The sequence below is a fragment of the Brassica napus genome, chromosome C5, assembly GCF_020379485.1.
Source record: "Brassica napus cultivar Da-Ae chromosome C5, Da-Ae, whole genome shotgun sequence".
NCBI classification, from domain to species: Eukaryota; Viridiplantae; Streptophyta; class Magnoliopsida; order Brassicales; family Brassicaceae; genus Brassica; species Brassica napus.
In genome coordinates this window covers 6,064,857-6,085,022 of record NC_063448.1, presented here as the reverse complement: position 1 = coordinate 6,085,022, position 20,166 = coordinate 6,064,857, and the positions used below count along the sequence as shown (strand labels likewise).

The 20,166-nt window shown below is 38.2% G+C and overlaps 2 protein-coding genes, 1 long non-coding RNA gene and 1 pseudogene across 4 annotated transcripts; 1 reads left to right on the top strand and 3 right to left on the bottom strand.

Moving 5' to 3' along the window:
- Positions 1 to 3,748: 3,748 nt before the first annotated feature.
- On the top strand, positions 3,749 to 5,843 carry LOC111206601. 2 transcript variants are annotated; one of them, XR_007323756.1, is made up of 4 exons: positions 3,755 to 4,024; positions 4,265 to 4,424; positions 4,746 to 5,049; positions 5,565 to 5,843. It is a non-coding gene; the product is annotated as an uncharacterized LOC111206601 (long non-coding RNA). The 2 variants fall into 2 exon arrangements; XR_007323755.1 differs by having other exon boundaries at positions 3,749 to 4,024; positions 4,265 to 5,049.
- Positions 5,844 to 5,918: 75 nt separating this feature from the next.
- On the bottom strand, positions 5,919 to 7,082 carry LOC106450751. Its single transcript, XM_013892490.3, has one exon. The coding sequence runs from the start codon at positions 6,890 to 6,892 to the stop codon at positions 6,203 to 6,205; it is 690 nt and encodes a 229-aa protein (XP_013747944.1). The 5' UTR covers positions 6,893 to 7,082; the 3' UTR covers positions 5,919 to 6,202.
- Positions 7,083 to 8,408: 1,326 nt separating this feature from the next.
- BNAC05G09720D lies at positions 8,409 to 10,373 on the bottom strand. The gene is made up of 2 exons (XM_013835510.3): positions 9,814 to 10,373; positions 8,409 to 9,263 (listed from the first exon to the last, which is right to left on the bottom strand). The coding sequence occupies exons 1-2, from the start codon at positions 10,196 to 10,198 to the stop codon at positions 8,761 to 8,763; spliced, it is 888 nt and encodes a 295-aa protein (XP_013690964.1). The 5' UTR covers positions 10,199 to 10,373; the 3' UTR covers positions 8,409 to 8,760.
- A 2,728-nt stretch (positions 10,374 to 13,101) lies between these two features.
- On the bottom strand, positions 13,102 to 14,099 carry LOC125587465 (annotated as a pseudogene).
- Between the last annotated feature and the right edge of the window lie 6,067 nt (positions 14,100 to 20,166).

Genomic DNA, 20,166 nt, shown 5'->3' with positions numbered 1-20,166 from the left:
CGACAACAAAACGCCCAATGAACGGTCGCAATGCTTGATTCATAATCCTCGTAAACGTGCTTGGTGCGTTTGATAAACCGAAAGGCATGACCAGCCATTCAAAAAGGCTTTCTCTAGTTTTGAAAGCTTTCTTCCATTCATCACCAGGTCGAATGCGTATCTCGTGATAACCACTCTTGAGATCGATCTTGGAGAATATTTTCGACGTCCCAATCTTGTCCAATAAGTCATCTAACCGAGGGATGGGAAATCGATACCGAATGGTGATTTTATTGATCGCCATGCTGTCAATGCACATTCTCCAAGTTCCGTCTTTCTTCGGTATTAGGAGGGCCGGGACAGCACATGCGTTAAGGCTCTCACGAATATGACCTTTGCGCAGGAGATCCTCTACTTAGCGTCGTAGCTCTTCGTGTTCCAGCGGACTCATCCGGTAATGTGGCCTGTTAGGAAGTGTTGAACCAGGTATGAGGTCAATCTGGTGTTGTATTTCTCTCAATGGTGGAAATTCTATTGGTAAGTCCGTAGGGAACACGTCTTGAAACTCACGAATAATGGTAGACAAGGAAGGGTTGGACTGTTGTTTTTTACCGCAATCCAGGGAGGATGGCATAATGGCAAACGCGCGACCCTCTGTCTGTAGTTCAGAGACGAACGTTGCATAAGAGCAAAGTTTATTGGTGGCGGGTGTTGGTGACTTTTGCGAAGGAGATGGTGTCAGAGTCTCAACAGGTCGCGGCTTCAAGGGTATTGTCGGTTCCTTGGAAGGAAGCAATAAAATCTTGTGTGAATCCCATGTGAACTGGTACGTGTTGTCGGCTCCGTTATGAATGATTTTTCGGTCAAATTCCCATGGACGTCCCAGTAGCAGATGACGGATATCCATTGGTGTGATGTCACAATAGATATGATCCGTGTAGTGAGGACCGATAGTAAAAGACACTAACATGCGTTCAGAAATACGCACTGTAGCGCTGTCGTTGAGCCATCCCAACATATAAGGTGACAGGTGACTTTCTCGTAGTATGCCTAACTTGGTAACAGCATCGTCTGAAATAACGTTTATGCAACTGCTTGAATCGATTACGAAGCTGCACACGCGACTGTTAATAGTACACCTCGAACGGAATATGTTGGTACGCAGCCATTGTTCGTCATGTCGACGAGGAGTGATGCATGACCGGCGTAGTACGAGCATATGACCCTTGTCGCCTGTTGTCGGAAGAGGCAGGTCGTTGTCACCTTCGCTTTCCTCTTGGGAATTGTATACTTCTTGGTCATGATGTTGATCCTTTGCGATAAGACCCCTGCGTGTTGCGTGAGGGAAAGCTGTCTGACGATGTCCGTGCTCTTCACATGAATAACAATGGAGGGCATTGGGGCGGTTTGACCGGCGAAGTGTTTGTTCTTCCGGTGTAGGTGTTTTGCCTGCCTCAGTTGTGTCTTTTGTCAGTGTTGTGTTACTTGTTGCGTCATGTTGTTTTGGCCGAGCCAGATTGGTCCAGTTCGATGAGCGGGATTGCTGTTCAAACGTTGTAGCATGCCTATGTGCCTCGCCCACGGTCGTCGGATCAAACTGAGCCATAGCTGTTTGGAGCTGTTGTCGGAGTCCTCCAATAAAGCGAGAGACCAATTGGATTTGACTGTCATTTATCTCTGTGCGGGTTAGTAGCAGGGAAAATTCTTCTGCGTATTCATCAACGCTGCAACTTCCTTGCCGTAGATTTTGTAGTCGAGTATAAAATGTTCGCTCATAGTTATGCGGTAAAAAGGTTAGACGCAGGTGTTTTGTGAGCTTCTCCCAGGTCTGAATTGGAGTCTTGCCGGTATGCGAACGGGTTGTTTTAAGCTGTTTCCACCAAGTTGCTGCGTGACCGCGAAATCTCATGGCAACGAGAGAAACTCGTCGTCCTGGAGGGACTTTCTTAAAGTCCAGGATCTCTTCAACGGCCACCATCCAATCAATGAGATCATCTCCTTTTAAGCCGCCATGAAACTCTGGGATGTCGACTTTGAAACCGTTCTCCCACCGATTGTCGAAGTTTCATCGTTGTTGCAAATCGTCTCGATAGACTTGCCTATGAAGGTCGTCTTCTTCTTCTTCCTCATTCGCATGTATATCCAGGTCGCGTACGTTAGCAAGCTGGTCGTGGCGTTGCAGCCGTTGTTGGTGTTGGCGAAGAGGTTGTTGATGTGGAGGAGGTTGATGTTGGTGTTGCTGGTGAAGCGGTGGAAGTTGTTGTTGAGGAACAATACCCGGTTGCTGGTGTTGAGGTTCTAGTCGGTTGAGTAGTGTTGTGTTGATAGTATCCAAACGAGTCGCCAGTGATTCGCCCAATTGTTGAATTGAGGTCTGCATCGACGTCTGAATGGTGGTGGCGAGAGCCGTTTGCATCTCGACAATTAGTGCTCGTAAATCATTCATATCTTGAGATGTTCCTTCTGTCGTTTTCTTAGTCATTGAGAACGATAGACGAAATCCCGAAACGTGCTGATTCTGATACCAACTGATAGAGAGGCGGAAGCTATAAACGTAAGGTTTAAGGATTAGAACCCTAAATCGATAACTTGTGTTTGAAGGTAGCTGTAACAGTGGGCGCGAATACTCTTCGCAGTGCTCGAAAGCTCTTAAAACCAAATCAATAACTTTATTAATCAAATCGTCTTTCATATAATCGCTTGGCTATGTTTATATAACAACTGAATAGTCACAATCCATAAGGGTTTGTGAAACTTTTTCCTAAAACGTAATAACTAATAAAAGGAAAACCGAACACAAAATAGGAAAAGGAAAAAAAGGAAAGTCCTAAACCGAAGAGGAGTTGTGAGCATTGTCGATCACATGTGGTGCTACATCACTTATTAGGAACTGTATTCTTACAATATACATACGAGGAAAACAAAAATGGCACGGTAGATCAAAAACATAAGTGAAAGGGGTTTCTCCAACACCAAATTGCAAGAAACCCAAAATAAATAAAAACGCTAGATAGATTAGCAAATCAGAACCGTGATTACCTAAACAAATAGATGTTTAATTGAAAACTGGAATATACTGTATATTAGTGAATGATAATATAACAAACTGGAATACCAGTCAGAGTGAAGCTGAGTAAGAGACGTCATGTTTGACATACATAAGATATTTGTAGTGAGGAGAAAATTAACTTAGGTTCGCTTGTCTACTAAAAGTTCTAACTTCTAAGACATTTATTTTTTTCTTGTAAATTCCATTTTCTATATACACAAGTTAATAAAAACTTGACAAAACACACTCATCCGTTTCAAGATAGATCGTGTTTTAAAAAGTTTTTGATGTTTAAAAATAGAAGATGTTTTTATATTTTACTGTGACTTTTAAATTTATTAAAAACTGTGCAACTAATAATATTTTATATTATTTAGTTAATAGTTATAAATCTATATTTTAATTGTACTTTTTAAAATAAAAACAATTTTTTTTTAGTAATTATGCATTAGCCTAAAGCTTCAAGTATTTTGGAAGGAGCACCAATATACCTCAAATAGTGTAACCTGGGTCTAACGGATGTTGGACTGTACTAGAAGAAGTATACGATCTGATAACGGAGAAGTGAGAAGTCTAGCCCAACTCAATGATATTGGTTGTTTACGAACCTAAGAGCATCATTATCCGAGTCTTTAAGGGTGTATCTTAGCTTAATTGGAATTAAAAATAAAATGAAAAATACATTAATAAGAAGATACGTCTCTAAATCAAAGAAAGCAAGGGACGTCTCTTGTGGACAGGTGTCCAAAAATGAGTGGGGAGGAGAGGTTTGGTGTTTCAACGCTTTCGGTTCCTCTCTCTCCTGATTCCTCTCCTCTTTCGGCTTCTCTTCGCAAGTCATCTTGACTCTCCCTTACAGATTCCGAATCAGCATCCATGGAAGAGATAACAGACGGAGTGAACAACATGAACTTGGCCGTTGATTCCCAGAAGAAGAACCGGATTCAAGTTTCCAACACCAAGAAACCATTGTTCTTCTACGTCAACCTCGCCAAGGTACACACTTTTCTATATATTTATTTCTGGAATCAACGATCTGTTTCGATCGAGGAGATCATTGTCTGACTCTTATCCATCAAAAGGTTCAATCTTTCTGGAAATTTCTATACTTTAGCTGTCTTGTGAGAATCACAAAGGTGTAAGCTTTGATTGGTGTGTTGATTACTTATGTTATAGGATCTGTAAACGGCTATTTTCAGAGATTGTGCAACTGGGTTTTGTTTTTGACTTTTGTAGAAGTCGGTGGAACCAGATGGTGAATCATATCGGATTACCTGGAAGCAAAACGTTTGCAGAACAAGTTGAGATTTTGTCTCAAAGGTATTGCCCTGACATAGCTGAAGACATAGAAGATTTTGACAACAGACCTTTTGATCCTGAAGATTAATCAAGTCTAGTAAGAGAGTTTTTTGTTCCTTTTTTGTGTTCTACTTTAAGGTCAACTTATGTTTTGTTAGCTTGAAAAACTATGTTAAGGTTTTTGATCGTGTTTATCTTTTTTTTTTCTTTGTGCATTAATGTTTATCAATCATAAGAATATCTAGTGGATATATCCATAAATTATTTGTGTTCTAGATATGTCGCAAGAGTCCAGCATTGATGTTGCAGTAAAAGGATATATGAGTTACGTTACTTGTACTTTGCTTGGCTTGGAATACAGCTAATCGTCTTCTATTAAAAGGCATCTTCTAGTTCAAATTCTATCTATTGGTTACAGGTCCTGAGGTTTGAGTAACCTTTGAATCTTGCTGATCGTTGAAAGAGAGAAGTGGGATAAAGATCTTTAAAAACAGATTGGGTTTCTGCTTTTGTCCATAAACAAACAATAAACCAAGCAAAGAAGATTGATAAGATAAGTGGATAGTATAAATGACTAAACAGATGAACTTTTCGTGAGATATCAAAATTTGATTCTTTGTTTTTTTGGTCTTGTAGATTGAAATTACGCTTGGGAAGTCAGAGAAGTTTGATGAGCTAATGACTGCAGCCAATGAAGAAAAGGAAGAGCAGCAGAAGCTCAGGTACAGAGCTGAACATAGCTTACTCCTTATCTCTGATGCCTTTGTGTTTACTCATCCTCAAACTCAAGTAGTGTCTCCTCCCCTTTTCTCATCTCACTCACACACACTCTCTCGTTGCAGAACATTCTCCTTCCATCTCTCTGGTTAATTGATTTCATTACTTGGTTCTTTATAATAAGTTCTTTTAAGTGACAGTTCTGAAATTTCTCACTCTTGCTTCTTCATTGCCATAGATTCAATCATGCATCTGTTTACTCCTTTTCACTTGTTTTGGATAAGCTCTAAATTTTCATCTTATAGAAACTTCTACCTCTATGATCATTTTAATAAATTTTTTTTTCTAAAAACCCTTAAACAAGAGACTTGCAATGGAGGATATAAAAGTTGAAAGTTCTTAACTAAGTCTCTTAACCAAATTTACTACTTAAATAGTATTAAAAATTAATTAAGAGACCCTTAAGGGGTCTCTAGGATAATGATGCTCTAAAGTTTAGTGTTTCTACTTTAAATTTTAGATACGCTTTGATGAAAGGAATCATTGAGTGAACCGCAAAGGGGAAGAATATGCAGACAAATAATGTGACAACAACAATGCATGGGAAGCATAAAAATGGCTGTGGTGGTGGGCAGCACTGAAGATATCGTTGGACCCAAAATAAATAACATATGTCTAACTAGTATTCTAGAAAAAAAGCCTCTATCACTATACATAATCAATTACATATTTCTAACTAGTATCTAGGAACTAACAATTCTACTCTGTATTCTGCTCAATAATATATTCCATAATTTTATTTTGGCGGTAAGAAAACAATAATTTATACTCACTTAAAGCATTTTATATCGGTGGCCACACTTGGTACACAAAATAACGTATTAAATACGTGCAATTATACTAACTTTTTGATATAATCAAGATGTTATAATACAATGATATATTTGTCGCATTATACTACAGTTAATGCTGCTTACACATGAAAACTTTCCAACAATCAAACATGTTGCCCTCGATAGAACCAAGTGAATAAACAAAACATTTCTAGACTTTTATTTCTTGTAATTTTTCACAGCCATTTCAGATATAGTTTTGCTTACCATGATCCGGAGCAAGGAGGTACTTGTGATATTTTGGCTTGGGACAAAGTTTTCTTAATTATCTCCAAACACCAAGAACTTTCTCACCAATGAAACTCACAAATCTACTACTCATGGTCCCTTTCTCCTCCTCCGCATCTTCTTCACCAACGTCTCCGGCCTTGAACTCCTCCTTTGACACCAAACCACCGTTGCAACTACCAGTACCGTCAATCAACTCGCTCGAACTCGTACACATACAAGGACACGAACTCCCAGAGGACTCACTGAGTTGACTCGGAATATCATTCGTACCAAAGCTAGAACTAACGAGAGCTGGAGACTTCACTAAACGCTTTCTACGATCTTTCTTCCCATTTATCTTCTTTTTATTCTTCCTTTGTTTCTTCTTCTCCAAGCTGTCTTCGAAAGCGTCGATGATTTCATGAATCAGCTGGCGACTTGGTGACGAGTCCCATCTGACCCAGTAACTAGTGTAACAGCTGAAACAGTCGCAGTGGAAGAGAGGCGAGTGGTTGTCGAAGTGGGATTGTTTGTGTGGTTTGGTCTTGTTCAGGCGAGAGGTAGAGTTTCGGTCGCTGGAGTAAGAGGCGGTTGATATAAGGTAAGCCAGGACTTCACGGTCTTCCGGAGAAAGAACCGCTGCTAGTGATAAGATGGCAACAGGAAGGAGATGGAGAAGCTTGTCGTCTGATTTTATCTGCGGTGGTGACGGGTGTACGGTTCCTTTCTTGTAGAGCTTCTTCATTGCTTCGTATAGAGAGAGAGAGAGAGAGAGAAGACTTTAATGAAGATGCTATTGAGACTTTAAATACCGAAAGGTCCAGTAGGTTTTTGGTTGTATCATTCCCCTTTTTTTTTTTGGGTCTAACCTTTTTGTATTGTTTTGTGATTGATGTATATAATTAGGCTAGACACAATACAAATCACACTTTATACTTGATAGAAAATAATAATTGTTCTAGTTAAAATGTTTTAATATCTATACTATTATTTAAAAAATGAATTTGGTTACTTATCATTTTTTCTATAATCTTAGCTACTATGCTTAGTTGTCATCTTTCCATAATTTTAGGATAAGTCATTAGTTTAACTAATATTATTATTTAAAATTTTATTTTTATACCTATATATTTATCATGATATTTAAGATAATTAATAAACATGAACCTATTCTACTAATAGTATACTATTATTATTTTTAAAATATATTTAATATATAATTATCATGATATTTAGGATATTTAATTAATAAATAGATATTAACAGTTGATAATCTACCAATAATATCATCATTACTTTTATCTTATATTTAGTTTATGATTTTAATGATTAGTATTATTGCAAGTTTCTGTGATTTTTATTGGAAATATTGATCAAATAAAAATTATTATAATATATATATATAAGTATAAGTATACTAATATATCTGAATTAATCGATTTCTTTGGTTTATTCGGTTTGATCGCTTAATATACTGAATCATATCCATATACTCCAGTTTCTTAAAAATAACATCTATTTGGTTTTTTCGGTACTAAGAAACCCATACTATTTTTGTATTTCTATTTGGTTCGTTTTAAATGGTTCAGTTTTTACCAAATTAAACACTCCTATATAATCGTTTTTGTTGATGTTTTATGTGATTTTTTATAATCTTTTCAGTGCCACATGATTTCTTTTCAGTTCAAATACAATATGTGTTTAATTTCAAATACAAATTTTCTATATTAATTATTACTATCTCAAAAGATTTTGATCCAAAATCTACATCACATAAATAAAACTATGAAACAAAATAACATAATTTAATACATTAATTATCAATACGAATAATGAAGTTTTATTATATATAATAATTTAAAAGTTGTATCTAATTTAACTATTACATTTTAATAAAAATAAACATTAGAATTATAAATTGTTAGGTATATAGATGTAATAATCCGCATAAGGTGCGGAACATTAACTAGTGTATAAATACATCATATGTTCTTACTATAGCCTAAAAACAAATACATTTACTAAACTTTTTATTATTTATTATCTTCGTTTTCTTTGTGTTTTCTTTTTCCAAATATTATTTGTCTCAAAGGTCCTTTTTTTTGTCAAACGTCTCAAGGGTCCTTCGGATTTAGATCTATTATGTATACTTTTGTTTTGTTTACGGATAGTGTAGTATTCTAGTTTCGTGAAACTTGATTAATTCAAAACAATTCAAAAAACTATTAAAGGTGTTTGATATCATCATCATCCAACACATATAGTAAAAGTGGTGTCATTTGTTTATATCAAACTTCAAATCGGTATTCACATAAACGTGTACTTTTCTCTTTTGAAAGGTTCAAAATGTTATTCTATTGCAAAGGAAAAAAACAGACTCTAAATACGAAACTTCATTGAGTTGGGCCAATGATTCATGTACTAGACTCTTTAAAAACAGACTCTTTAAAAAGTAATTGCAGTAGACAGATTCATGTACTAATCAGTAACTTTGTAGATAGTTGCTTTGCTTCTCTAGTTTTCTAATCCCCAACAAAACTTTATCTATATTCACAGCATAATCCAAACATCTTAATCATAAACTCTCAGAGGCATATGCTTTATTCTTGACTATCACAGCCTCACGTCACCGCCTTTGAAAGCCATCGTGAGCTGGCCAACCTTTAAACCAATCCTCTTCCACTCCGCCTCCGTAGAACTGTTAAACCTAGCCGCTTTAACCGATTCTTCGAACCCAACACGTGGTCCGCAACCACAGCTCTTAACCTTAGTCACCACTTCGTTGGATGTTCGTTTATAGTGGCCGAACCATTTGGCTTGCATATAACCGTTCCTCCTCCACGGAGGCACGTGAATTTTTGCTCGCTTCATCGACCGTCTTATCTCTAAGGACATGATCCTCACAAGCTGTTTCAGCTCTTCAGGTGTTCCAACAAAGACACGTGGTAGTTGTGCTAAGAGAGAAATGTATCTTGTCGTAGGCCGAGCAATCTCAAATTCTCCGGCAAGATTTGTCTCGACGATAAAACGGTTCTTATCTCCTCCATTAACGTCAACGTACTCGTACTTTCCGGCCGTGTTATTGCCAAATCTTTCCCACCGGGACTTGCAAAGACCTATGTAATATTAGTATGAATCACAAAAGGTATACATTAGGTGTGATATTATAGATTTATGCATACAAATACGAAAACGTACAGATATTAAATGATAATGAGATCTTTTTTTCATCTCAGCCTTTGCACATTAAAATCCCAACATCCAATATGGTTTTAATATATATACATACAACTGCTGTGTACTACAGCTGATATCCAACCTAGCATTGATATTTGTTAAAACAGCCTTATATATGCTACAAAAAAAAATCACATCAGATACTAGAGAATAAGTTATAACTTTCATATCTATATATAGCCTAATGTGAATCTACTTTTACGTGTGACTCTATATAGACCAATACGACTATAAAAATCAAATGACCAATGAATCTTGAAGCTCGCTCATATATTGTGCCAACCCTTGTTTTAAAATAATTGATCCCTAAAATCAACAAATTTTAATTAGGTTATACTGACCAAACTGTATTAACATCCCTGAATATCAAATATATATATATATACAAATGTAAATTTCCTATAATATAGTCATTGAGAGCATTAGTACCTGCATCATAACCTTTGTTACGTAGATAAGCCATCAAGTGTCGTTTCTCTCCGACGAACTCACTTGCATTTACTACCTCATCAACTATTCTCCGCCGCTCTCCGCCTCCTCCGTGATTCTCACGAATTTCCCGTAACCTCTCCTTCACTTCTTCATAATCATCATCAACGTCTGATTTATCATCGTTTTCTTCCCCAGGAGAAACCTCATCCGATAAAACTTTCCCTTCCCTGTCGATAAAAGATTCGATCAGATCCCAAAGATCCTGTGTCTCCTCCGGAAAGTGATCGCTCCCGCTGCTGCTATCGCACGGTGGATGTGCACGCGTTGCCGCCACGTCAAAAACTGCAGCGAATCTGTTGAATCTTCGTGGAATATATACCATTTTTATGCCCTTTTTGCTGGTTGCTCATGTCTTAAGCTAATTGTGATATATTTATAGATGCACACCTGAAAGTTATATTTAATGATGTTATCATTGTGTTGACAAAGCCGTTGACTTTTTAACGGAGTAACGACAAAATGGTAAAACATGACAACAGAATGGTGTAACGATGGTGAATAATGGATTAACGGCGTTAATTTTGGGTAACGGAGAAACTAATTACAGTTTAAAATGTGTTGGCTGACTAATTTGTAGAATCCAATTATTACCACCATAGCGTCCACAGACAACCGCTTCAAAACGAATAACTTTTATCAAATCAGAATAATTACATTAACTAATACTACTAGCTACTCACTAAACAGTATACTGAATTGTATTACTTTAGAAAAGGAGTTGCATGGTCTAAGTCAGATTCATGTCTATAACCATGTTGTCTACTCTTTTCCTATTTTATCAAAAGGACGCCAAATTTTTTAACGTCCGTTACATTTTCATCCACAACCAGAATTGGTGAGGTGGAGTAAGTAAGAAGAGACCGCTCGTGAGTATACCACGTGGACACACGTACGAGAAGCAAGTTAAACTGTGGTCACATGTGGTAAGTTGTGGTTAGATTGTTTCATCTTCTACTTAGCTCACTTCAGCAGAGTGTTCACTGGATTCAGTGCCGTGCTTCCATTGTAAAAAATGAAGCTTTCGCTTAGGGCAGCAGTTTTTTAAAAAAGCATTTTTTCTTAGTTTTTAATATGACACCATAGCATCTTTTATTAGTTATTATTTTGATTAAATCATCATTTATCAATTATATTGCTTTCATAATAGAATATATATGGTAAATGTCACTAATTTGGGTAAGTTTAATATAGACTAGATGAAGAGAATCATAGATACTACAAGAAAACAAAAATTTTACGAGGGTGGTTTTCCTCTTTAGTTCGTCGTAAAGCTTTACGACGAATTAGTGAGGAAACACGTTTTGTCGTTAATCGTTCGTCGTTACACATATTTCCTCGCCTATTCGTCGTAAATTAGCGAGGAAAATATTTCGTCGTAAAAACGAAGAAAACAAATCGTCGTAAAGACCACGTAGACAGTCGACGTAAGAATGTCGCTACCGTTCCTCGTAAATACCACGAAAGCATTTCCTCGTAAACGACACGTACATATTTCCTCGTAAAATTCACGTAACTACCTTGAAATGTTTTCTTCGTAATTTTCACGTAAATACCTTGAAAGTATTTCTTCGTAAAATACTCGTTTAACATTTCTCGTGATTTCCTCGTAAATGTTTAACGTAAATAAGTCGTAGATTAGCTACGAATCTACTTCGTTTTATTATTTAACAAATTTAAAAATATAATTAAAAAATATTTAAAATTATTTAATTTATTAATAAAATTAAAATTTTAAAAATAAATAAATACGCAAATATTTTATATATAAATAAGTTTTGAATTTATAATGCAACCACGAAAAAAAAAACTAAGAATCGTGCATCGCCCGGAGGAATTCATCACTCCTCCTGTCTACATCTTCCTCGACATGTGTATCGTCGGATGGTCCCTCGCCTGGAATGAGATTTTGTCGTCGCATGTTCCTCAACATGGTTTCCCATTCCGGATTTGTGGCCGCTATAAAGTCCGAGAAGCGATCGAGTCCACCCATACGAGCTGTGAACGCAGATTTTGTCGCGGTCAACTCGTGACGCAGCTCAGTGACTTCATCATCCCGTCGCTGACCATAAGACGATGTCGCTCTCGGAACATCGTTGACGGAACCAATCCCCAACGTCCGTCCCCTTTTTTTTGGGACAACCTTAAAAACATAAAATAAATATTGTTCGTAAAAATTTAAAGTTAAATTAAATGAATAATAAAAAATTAAAATTTTAGAAAATTTACCTCCTCGTAAATCTTATCCACTTCAAGTGTGGATAAGGTGACGGGTAATCCGTCGGTAGAGTGATGGGTCAGCTGGGTCTGACGGTCTTCAACCCGAGCAACCACGTCGTTGTAGATTTGCTCGGACTTGCCATCTACAAATACGCCCGCCTTGTTCTTGTGGGTCCTCTCGTAAAGTTCCATAAGAGATGGGAGATGTCCCGTCTCTTTGGCCTAAAAAACATTTAAGAAAGTTAGAATAAAAATATATATATTAAAAAATTTATTAAAAAATTTAATTACCATTTCCAAACGGACACCGGCGTGGGGTTTTTGGCCCGTTGTGTGAAGCATCGGCCCGTTGTGTGAAGCATCGGCCCGTTTCCGTGCTCATCGACCGTGTTACGGAAGTTAGAGAAAGACTGGGCGATTCTAATGGAATCAGGAAGACGCCAATAACGGATGAAACCATCCCACACATCCGTGGAGAGCTCAGCGGGTTTGCCACGCTCATACCCCTTCACGATCCAGTCACCCTTCCAGTTGGATACCGTCTCCAACAAGTGAACTTTCGTCTTCGCGTTAAACTTCTTCTTCACCCTCTCAGTGATCCCCAAGGCCCAATTATATTTTTGCTGTTGGAAAAAATAAATTAACAATCCTTTTGCTCAATACTAGAATTCATAATTGAAGCATCTAAGGCTATTAGACCATCTCCATCCATTAGGACCCATTAGAAGTCCTAATGATTAAATTAAGAATATATAATGTGATTTGGCAAGTTTAGGACCTTAGTTAGTGGAGATAATTTTTTTCTCCTCCAATGGGAGAACTCCTATGGAGTTCTTAATATTTAATTTTTTTTAAAGTAGAATGATTTTAAATAAAAACATACATAAAAATTTTAATAAAAATTACATAAAAACATATTTTGGAACTGCGAGAGATAGATCACCGGTTAGAAAGGCTAGAGTACGCAGGGGTTATGGAACTCGCATCTGACGTGCAGTATATGCTAAGGGGAGCAATGCAGTTCTATGAATTCTCGTGCAGTATATCATCATCATCGTCATCACTTGAGATCTCCTCAGGTGCTCCTATGTCCTCTGGTTTAGCATATCTCTTGCAATATTCTTGAAATGTCAAAGATTACCAATGTGTCAATGAGAGGTTTAATTGAATAGAGAAGCAAGTTGGAAGAAGAGTGAGTGAGATGAACCTTTGACTTTGAGCTCATAGGCAGGACGGTCTCGCATCAAGACACAGAGAATATATATATAAATTACCAAACATTGGACTCCATGTCTGGTTTATTACATCTAAGCAAACTGCGCCAGAACTGCCACAAAACATGAGAAGCATATATAGGTTGAGCGAGTGATCAAGATTGGTAAATGATAAGCTCAGTGACTTACGATTCATCAACATTGGGGTGATAAATCTTGTTAACGAAACCAACAGAAGGAGATTTGTAAGGATAAGCTTCAGGGAGTTCGACTTTGATCTTCCACACACCTCCTTCGTAAAGACCTTCACACAACAAACAAACAACAACAAAGAGATAGGGCACTTAAAAAGCTATCGTTTTTCAATCAAAGATGGTGAATCTATGAAGACTCTTATTCTATCGACAAGTAGCTTATGAGGAATGTTGACAAGAACAAAATCAAAGAGTTTTTTTGGGAGGGATTACTGTCAGTGGGGCCATGGAAAGTGACATAGAACATATGCAAATCGTCGTTGACAGTATCCACCTTGTAATCACTCATCATCCTACAAGAAGAAGGAAGACATATATATGAATTAGAAAGAGATCATCATCATCAACAGATCCAATATGTCTATTAAAAAAAAAAAAAAAAAAGAGCCAAATCGAGAGATGAATTCGATGAACTACAAGATAGAGAATTGAGCACATACAATTTCATCATGTCCATCTCTCGGCGTTTGCTCGGCAAAGCCATGTCCAATTCTCTTTTCTTCTTCTTCTCTGGTTTGATAGATAGAGATAGAGCGACGAGAAAGGAAGACCCGATGATAGGATTTCGACGAAATCACACAAGAGAACGCCATAATCACCGACGAACAAACGGATCAAAGATCATCAAGGAGATTTCGACAGAGAGAGGAGGAAGAGATGTCGTCGATGACATCGAAGATGAAAAAAAAATGAAAAAGACCAACCGACCTCGAGAGTTTCGTCTGAAATGACCCAGCCAATCCCCTTCTGCCACGTCTGGGATCTTTACCACTCCTTAAATCACCTAATCAAGGAGCGCTCCTACCTAATAAAACCATTTATGACTTAATTTTTTGCCTTAATTACTTTAGTACCTCCTCCAAGATCTACCGATGGAGATGGAGGTGCTCTTAGTTTTTAGAAAGTATATATATAAATCATGAAAAAATTAAAGTATATATAATTAATTAATAGAAACTTACAGCATAAATTGTGAACCACGTCTTTCTGACGTAGTGAGGCGTCTTCCTCCAGTTCGGATGTGCCATGGAGAAGTAACCTTTGATCGTGTCGGTTACGTCCGATGCAAGACAGTTGTCAACCCCCCACCTGGAAAATACAAATTTAAAATATAAATTATTTTTTAATGTTATAAAAGAATTTTAAACGAATCAAAAAAAATTAATGCAACATACCACAAAGTTCCGTCCGGTCGGTCGGGGTCGATGACTGGTAAACCTTCTCTGCCTGGCAGACGGAGAATGTCCTCTACAGTGTACTGCGAGAAAGGAGCACTCGGAGGCACCATCAAATCGGGATGAATATCGGCGGCCATCGGAGGTGCCATCAGAGGAGGCACAGGAGGAGGCATCGTCGGATGAGACATCGGGGAAGGCACATGAGGAGCCGATGGTGCACTAGAACAAGTAGACCCAGGGACTCTCTGAGTGTACTGAGTCTCGGGGACAGTTTCCTGACCCGAAGAATCTGGAGCTGAAGAAGAGGCCGGGTCTAAACGACTATCCGGTTCACCGAACATCTCTCTGTAATGGACAGTAAGTCTTCCTTTTCGAACCTAGGAAAAAATTTTAATTTTTAAAATTAACATCAGTAGTATATTTTCCAACATTATCCACCTAATCAACACTAAATAACATAAAATCCGTAAACCTATCTAAATTCCCTATACTAACCACCTAATCTATCCTAAACTAACCAAATTAGAGAGGAATTAGAGAGGCTTACCATTGCTACGAAATGGAGAGGAAGTGGAGAGGAAGTAGAGAGGAAAGAAAGTGTGAGCGCTCGGGGGTATATATAAGATTGCATATCGTCGTAAATTTCTCGTAAGGTTACGACGAAATAGCGAGCAGTTTCAAAGGCCCGTGTTTTGTTGTACGAGGAAATAGCGAAGAATTACAAAGGCCCGTATTTTTATATACGAGGTATTAATGACGATTTTGCTTACGTGGAATTGACGAGCCGCGCTTTCCTATAAATATACCCACAACTCTCATTCTCAAACCACACACAAACTCCCAAATCACACCATATCTCAAATCACACTCCTCAGCAAAATCATATTCAAATTATAAAAATTTGAAAAAAAGGAAAAGAAGAAGATATTAGAATTCATGTGGGCGAGACTTACGTATTATAATTGCTGGAAGTCTTGCCACATGTGAATCTGGTATCTTTCTCTTTTTTTTTTTTTTTTCTAGTTTTTACACTACGAGGTATTTACGACGATTTCGTCCTACGTGGTGTTTACGACGATTTTATCCTACGTGGTGTTTACGACGATTTCGCATACGTGGTGTTTACGACGATTTCATCCTACGTGGTGTTTACGACGATTTGCGCTAAGGTGGAATTAACGAGCCCCGCATTCTTTATTTTTATATTTCGTCGTTATTTCCTCGTTGGCTTACGTGTAATTAACGAGTGTTATGTTTAAATTCCTAAAATCCGAAACCCCAAACCCCATATTCTTTATTTTCTACTTCATATATTCCAAACTCCATCTTTATTTCCATTCCAAACCACAATTCCCACATTTGCTTATTCATAAAACAAACTTCCACATTACCTTATTCATAAAACAAACCCCACATTACCTTATCCATAAAACAAACTCCCACATCTTATTCATAAAACACACTACACAAAATCAAATACATCAATCGTAGGCCTGGGCATTTTACCCGGACCCGAAGACCCGAACCGGAACCGACCCGAAAATACAGGTTCGGGTCCGGGTCCATGCTAAGTACCTATTGGGTCTTTTTTTTTGGACCCGCGGGTCTCGGTTTGGGTCCGGGTCCTACCTGAGACCCGTTCGGGTACCCGAAGTACCCGCAAATATTTGTATATACTAGGTATATTTGGGTGATTGAGTATATTTTTGGTATTTCAGATTTTTTTTAAGGTTTCGGGTTTGGATTTTCGGGTATAATTGTAGGTTTTTGGTGAAATTTTAGATTTTTAGAAAATATAATTTGGGTATTCGGGTAAAATTAGGGTATGTTTTGAGTTTTCGGGTCTGATTTTGGATAAATTTTTGGGTATTTTTGCGGTTCTTCGGGTATTTTTAGAGTTTTCGGGTCCAGTTCGGGTACTTCGGGTCTATTTCGGGTCCTAAATACCCGAACCGACCTGGATCCGAAATATACCCGGGAATTTTGGGTATTTTACGGGTATTGAAATTATAGATCCAAACCGACCCGGACCCGACAAGACCCGACCCGGAACCGACCCGAAAAGTTATAGGTACCTATATGGGTCTAAATTGCTAGGACCCGAAGGACCCGGACCCGATAATACCCGACCCGAAGACCCGGATGCCCAGGCCTAATCAATCGGATACATCCACATTCTCGTCATCACTAGAAACATCATCATTTTCATTAAACTCGTCTTCAATAGCTTCGTCTGTGGCATCATCGGTAAGATCTTCGTACTCGTGATTATGCGGATCAATGAGAAGGATGTTATCAATTTCTTGTTCAGGTTCCTCGACTTCATTTATCTGTTCTTCTTGCAATGGTGGTTCTTCTCCACTGATGATTCCTCCTCGAGGTGTAACTTTGATCACTGCTAACCAATTTATACCTGAATCTCTCATCCGAGGGTATGGAAGGAAGCTAACTTGGTCTGCTTGTGAAGCTAAGATGAAAGTCTCAAATTTGTTGTACCTTCGTCCACCGTTGACATCAACTACACCGAATTTGTTAGACCGAACACCTCTGTTGACGACGGGGTCGAACCATTCACATTTGAAGAGGACGCATTTCAGCTTCAGTATCCCTGGAAATTCGACTTCAATAATCTCCGTCAAGATCCCGCAGAAATATATTTCCCCTTTCACACATATTCCATAGTTACTGGTCGCCCGCTGTCTACCATACTCATATGTGTGAAAAGTATAGCCTCATGTGAAATACATCTGTGATGTGGTGACCTTTACAAGTGGAGATTGAATTACATCGTGTAACCACTTAGGATAATCTGCATCGTCGTCATAATCAACCTGCAAAAATAAAGAGAATGCTAATGAAATACAGATCATGTATGAAAAAAGAGTTTGAGTTAATACCTGATTGTGCAACCACTTAATGAAGTGTTGATCTTTCCTTTTGTGTACGTCACTTGTGGATATACCAGGAAATGTTTCTTCGACTTGAGAAACAAATAGGCTGTAAAATCACATTTTGTAGGAATGAATCTCTCGCAATTATATAATTAATTATACTTATATGTGTTTTGAAGTGTCTATATATGTTACCTTTCAAAATAACGCATCAATGGATCCTCGCAATTGAGTAGAATATAGGTGTGTGCACTATGAGCGTCTTGTTCACTCGACCACCAAACCTCTTTAGACTTCCCACCGAGTCGCCCAATCTGGCTAAAGATGTCTGGAACACCAGCAACTGCATATGTTGGCGCAACACCACCATCATCATATCTTCTTGGAGCTCTTCTCCGGGTACGTACTTTTGACGCAAAGTAGTACGATGTGAAGTGAGAAACTTCTTCCGTCAAACTTCTAGCAATTATAGAACCTTCAACTTTGGCGAGGTTCTTTGCTTTTCCCTTCAATTATTTCATGGCTCGCTCATACTGATACATCCATCTGTAATGTACAGGTCCACGAAGCAATGCCTCATATGGGAGGTGGACAACTAGATGCTCTATGACGTCAAAAAATCTAGGAGGAAATATCTTCTCCAAGTTGCACAATAAGATGAGAATGTCCTCCTCACAATAAGATGGGAATGTTCTCCTGAAGCTGCTCCACAACTTCTTCTTTAAGAGTGCGGGTGCTCAGATCCCTGAAAAATGCTCTAATGCCTTTTATATTCCAAAAAAAAATAAGCAGATTGTTAGTCATATATTATTTTGCATATTAGACCGTTATAAAATTATTGTGATATAATACACTATGTACCTGCAAGTGCTTCATGTACGTTTGTTGGAAGTAGCTCCGCAAATGCAAAGGGCAGTAAACGTTGCATAAAGACATGACAATCATGACTCTTCATCCCGGAGAACTTTTGACCCTTTTCAACACATCTAGAGAGATTCGAAACATACCCATCGGGGAACTTCACTTCTGATGCCACCCAGTTGAACAACACCAATTTTTTTTCTGAAGATAATCTGAATATCAGAACGGGAACTTGTCCATTGCTTTTAATATGTAACTCGCTTCTTGAGCAAATATCCGGCAAGTCCAACCTCGATTTTATGTTGTCTTTTGTCTTCCCTGGGACATTCAATATTGTATTCATGATGTTCTCAAAGAAATTCTTCTCTATATGCATCACATCGAGGTTGTGGCGCAGAAGAAGATCCTTCCAATATGGCAACTCCCAAAATATACTCTTCTTGTGCCAGTTGTGATGAACACCGTAAGAATCAGGCATATTACGAGGGACATGTCAATTACCACCCCAACGAACTGTTTCGTTAGCTCCGTAGTAGTCGATTTGCACTTCAATTTGTTCTCCAGTTAGATATGGAGGAGGAGTGTCTCTCACAACCCTTTTGTGCCTAAACAAATTCTTGTTTCTTCGGTAAGGATGGCCAATGGGAAGAAATCGACGGTGACAATCAAACCAACTTGTCTTCCTACCATTCTTCAGTTGAAACGCATTTGTCGTTCCTTTACAATATGGACAAGCTAATCTCCCATGTGTAGTCCATCCAGACAATATTCCATAGGCAGAAAAATCACTTATGGTCCAGAAAAGCATCGCTCGCATCGTAAAATTTGTCTTCGTTGAACAGTCATACGTCTTCACCCCTGTTGACCACAAATCCTTCAACTCTTTTATCAGTGGTTGTAGGAAAACATCCAGGGACCTTTTTGGATGGTTCGGACCAGGTATTAATATGGTCAAGAATAGCAACTCCCATTGCATGCACATCTCCGGTGGCAGGTTGTATGGTGTAAGAAAGACTGGCCACAATGAATATTGTCTCCCTGACATTCCGAACGTACTAAATCCATCTGTGCATAGTCCGAGATACACATTCCGGCTGTTGCTAGTGAAATCCGGATGTACTTTGTTGAAATGTTTCCAGGCTCTTGCATCTGATGGATGAGTCATCTCACCATCCGTCTGAGTATGCTCGGCATGCCATCTCATCTTTCCAGCAGTCTGCTCTGATTGATACAATCTTTTCAATCTGTCTGTAATTGGTAGGTACCACATCCTTTGGTACGGTACCCTATTACGTCCCCGTCCTTGCGGCTTGAATCGTGGCTTCTTGCAGAATCGACATTCTTCTAGCTTCTCATCATCTCTCCAATAGATCATGCAGTTGTCGATGCAAACATCTATCATCTCCGAATGCAACCCAAGACTATAAAACAGTTTCTGAATCTCATAATAAGAATCAGCAGACACATTGTCTTCCGGCAAATACTCTTTAAACAACTCCGCCCATTCGTTCATGCAACTTTCAGGTAGATTGTGATCAGTTTTAATATTCATCATTCGAGCAGCTAACGACAATTTAGAGAGACCTTCTCTACAACCAATGTAAAGTGGTTGATTCGTCGCGTTTAACATTTTGTAAAACTTTTTTGCATCTATATTAGGTTCTTCATCTTCATC

What these genes read in the sequence shown, in the direction of transcription:
- BNAC05G09720D (XM_013835510.3), bottom strand. Translation starts at nt 10,198, where the DNA reads ATGGTATATATTCCACGAAGATTCAACAGATTCGCTGCAGTTTTTGAC. An exon ending in TAACAAAGGTTATGATGCAG is followed by an intron (nt 9,264 to 9,813) that starts GTACTAATGCTC and finishes AATATTACATAG; the next exon opens with GTCTTTGCAAGTCCCGGTGG.
- LOC106450751 (XM_013892490.3), bottom strand. Translation starts at nt 6,892, where the DNA reads ATGAAGAAGCTCTACAAGAAAGGAACCGTACACCCGTCACCACCGCAG.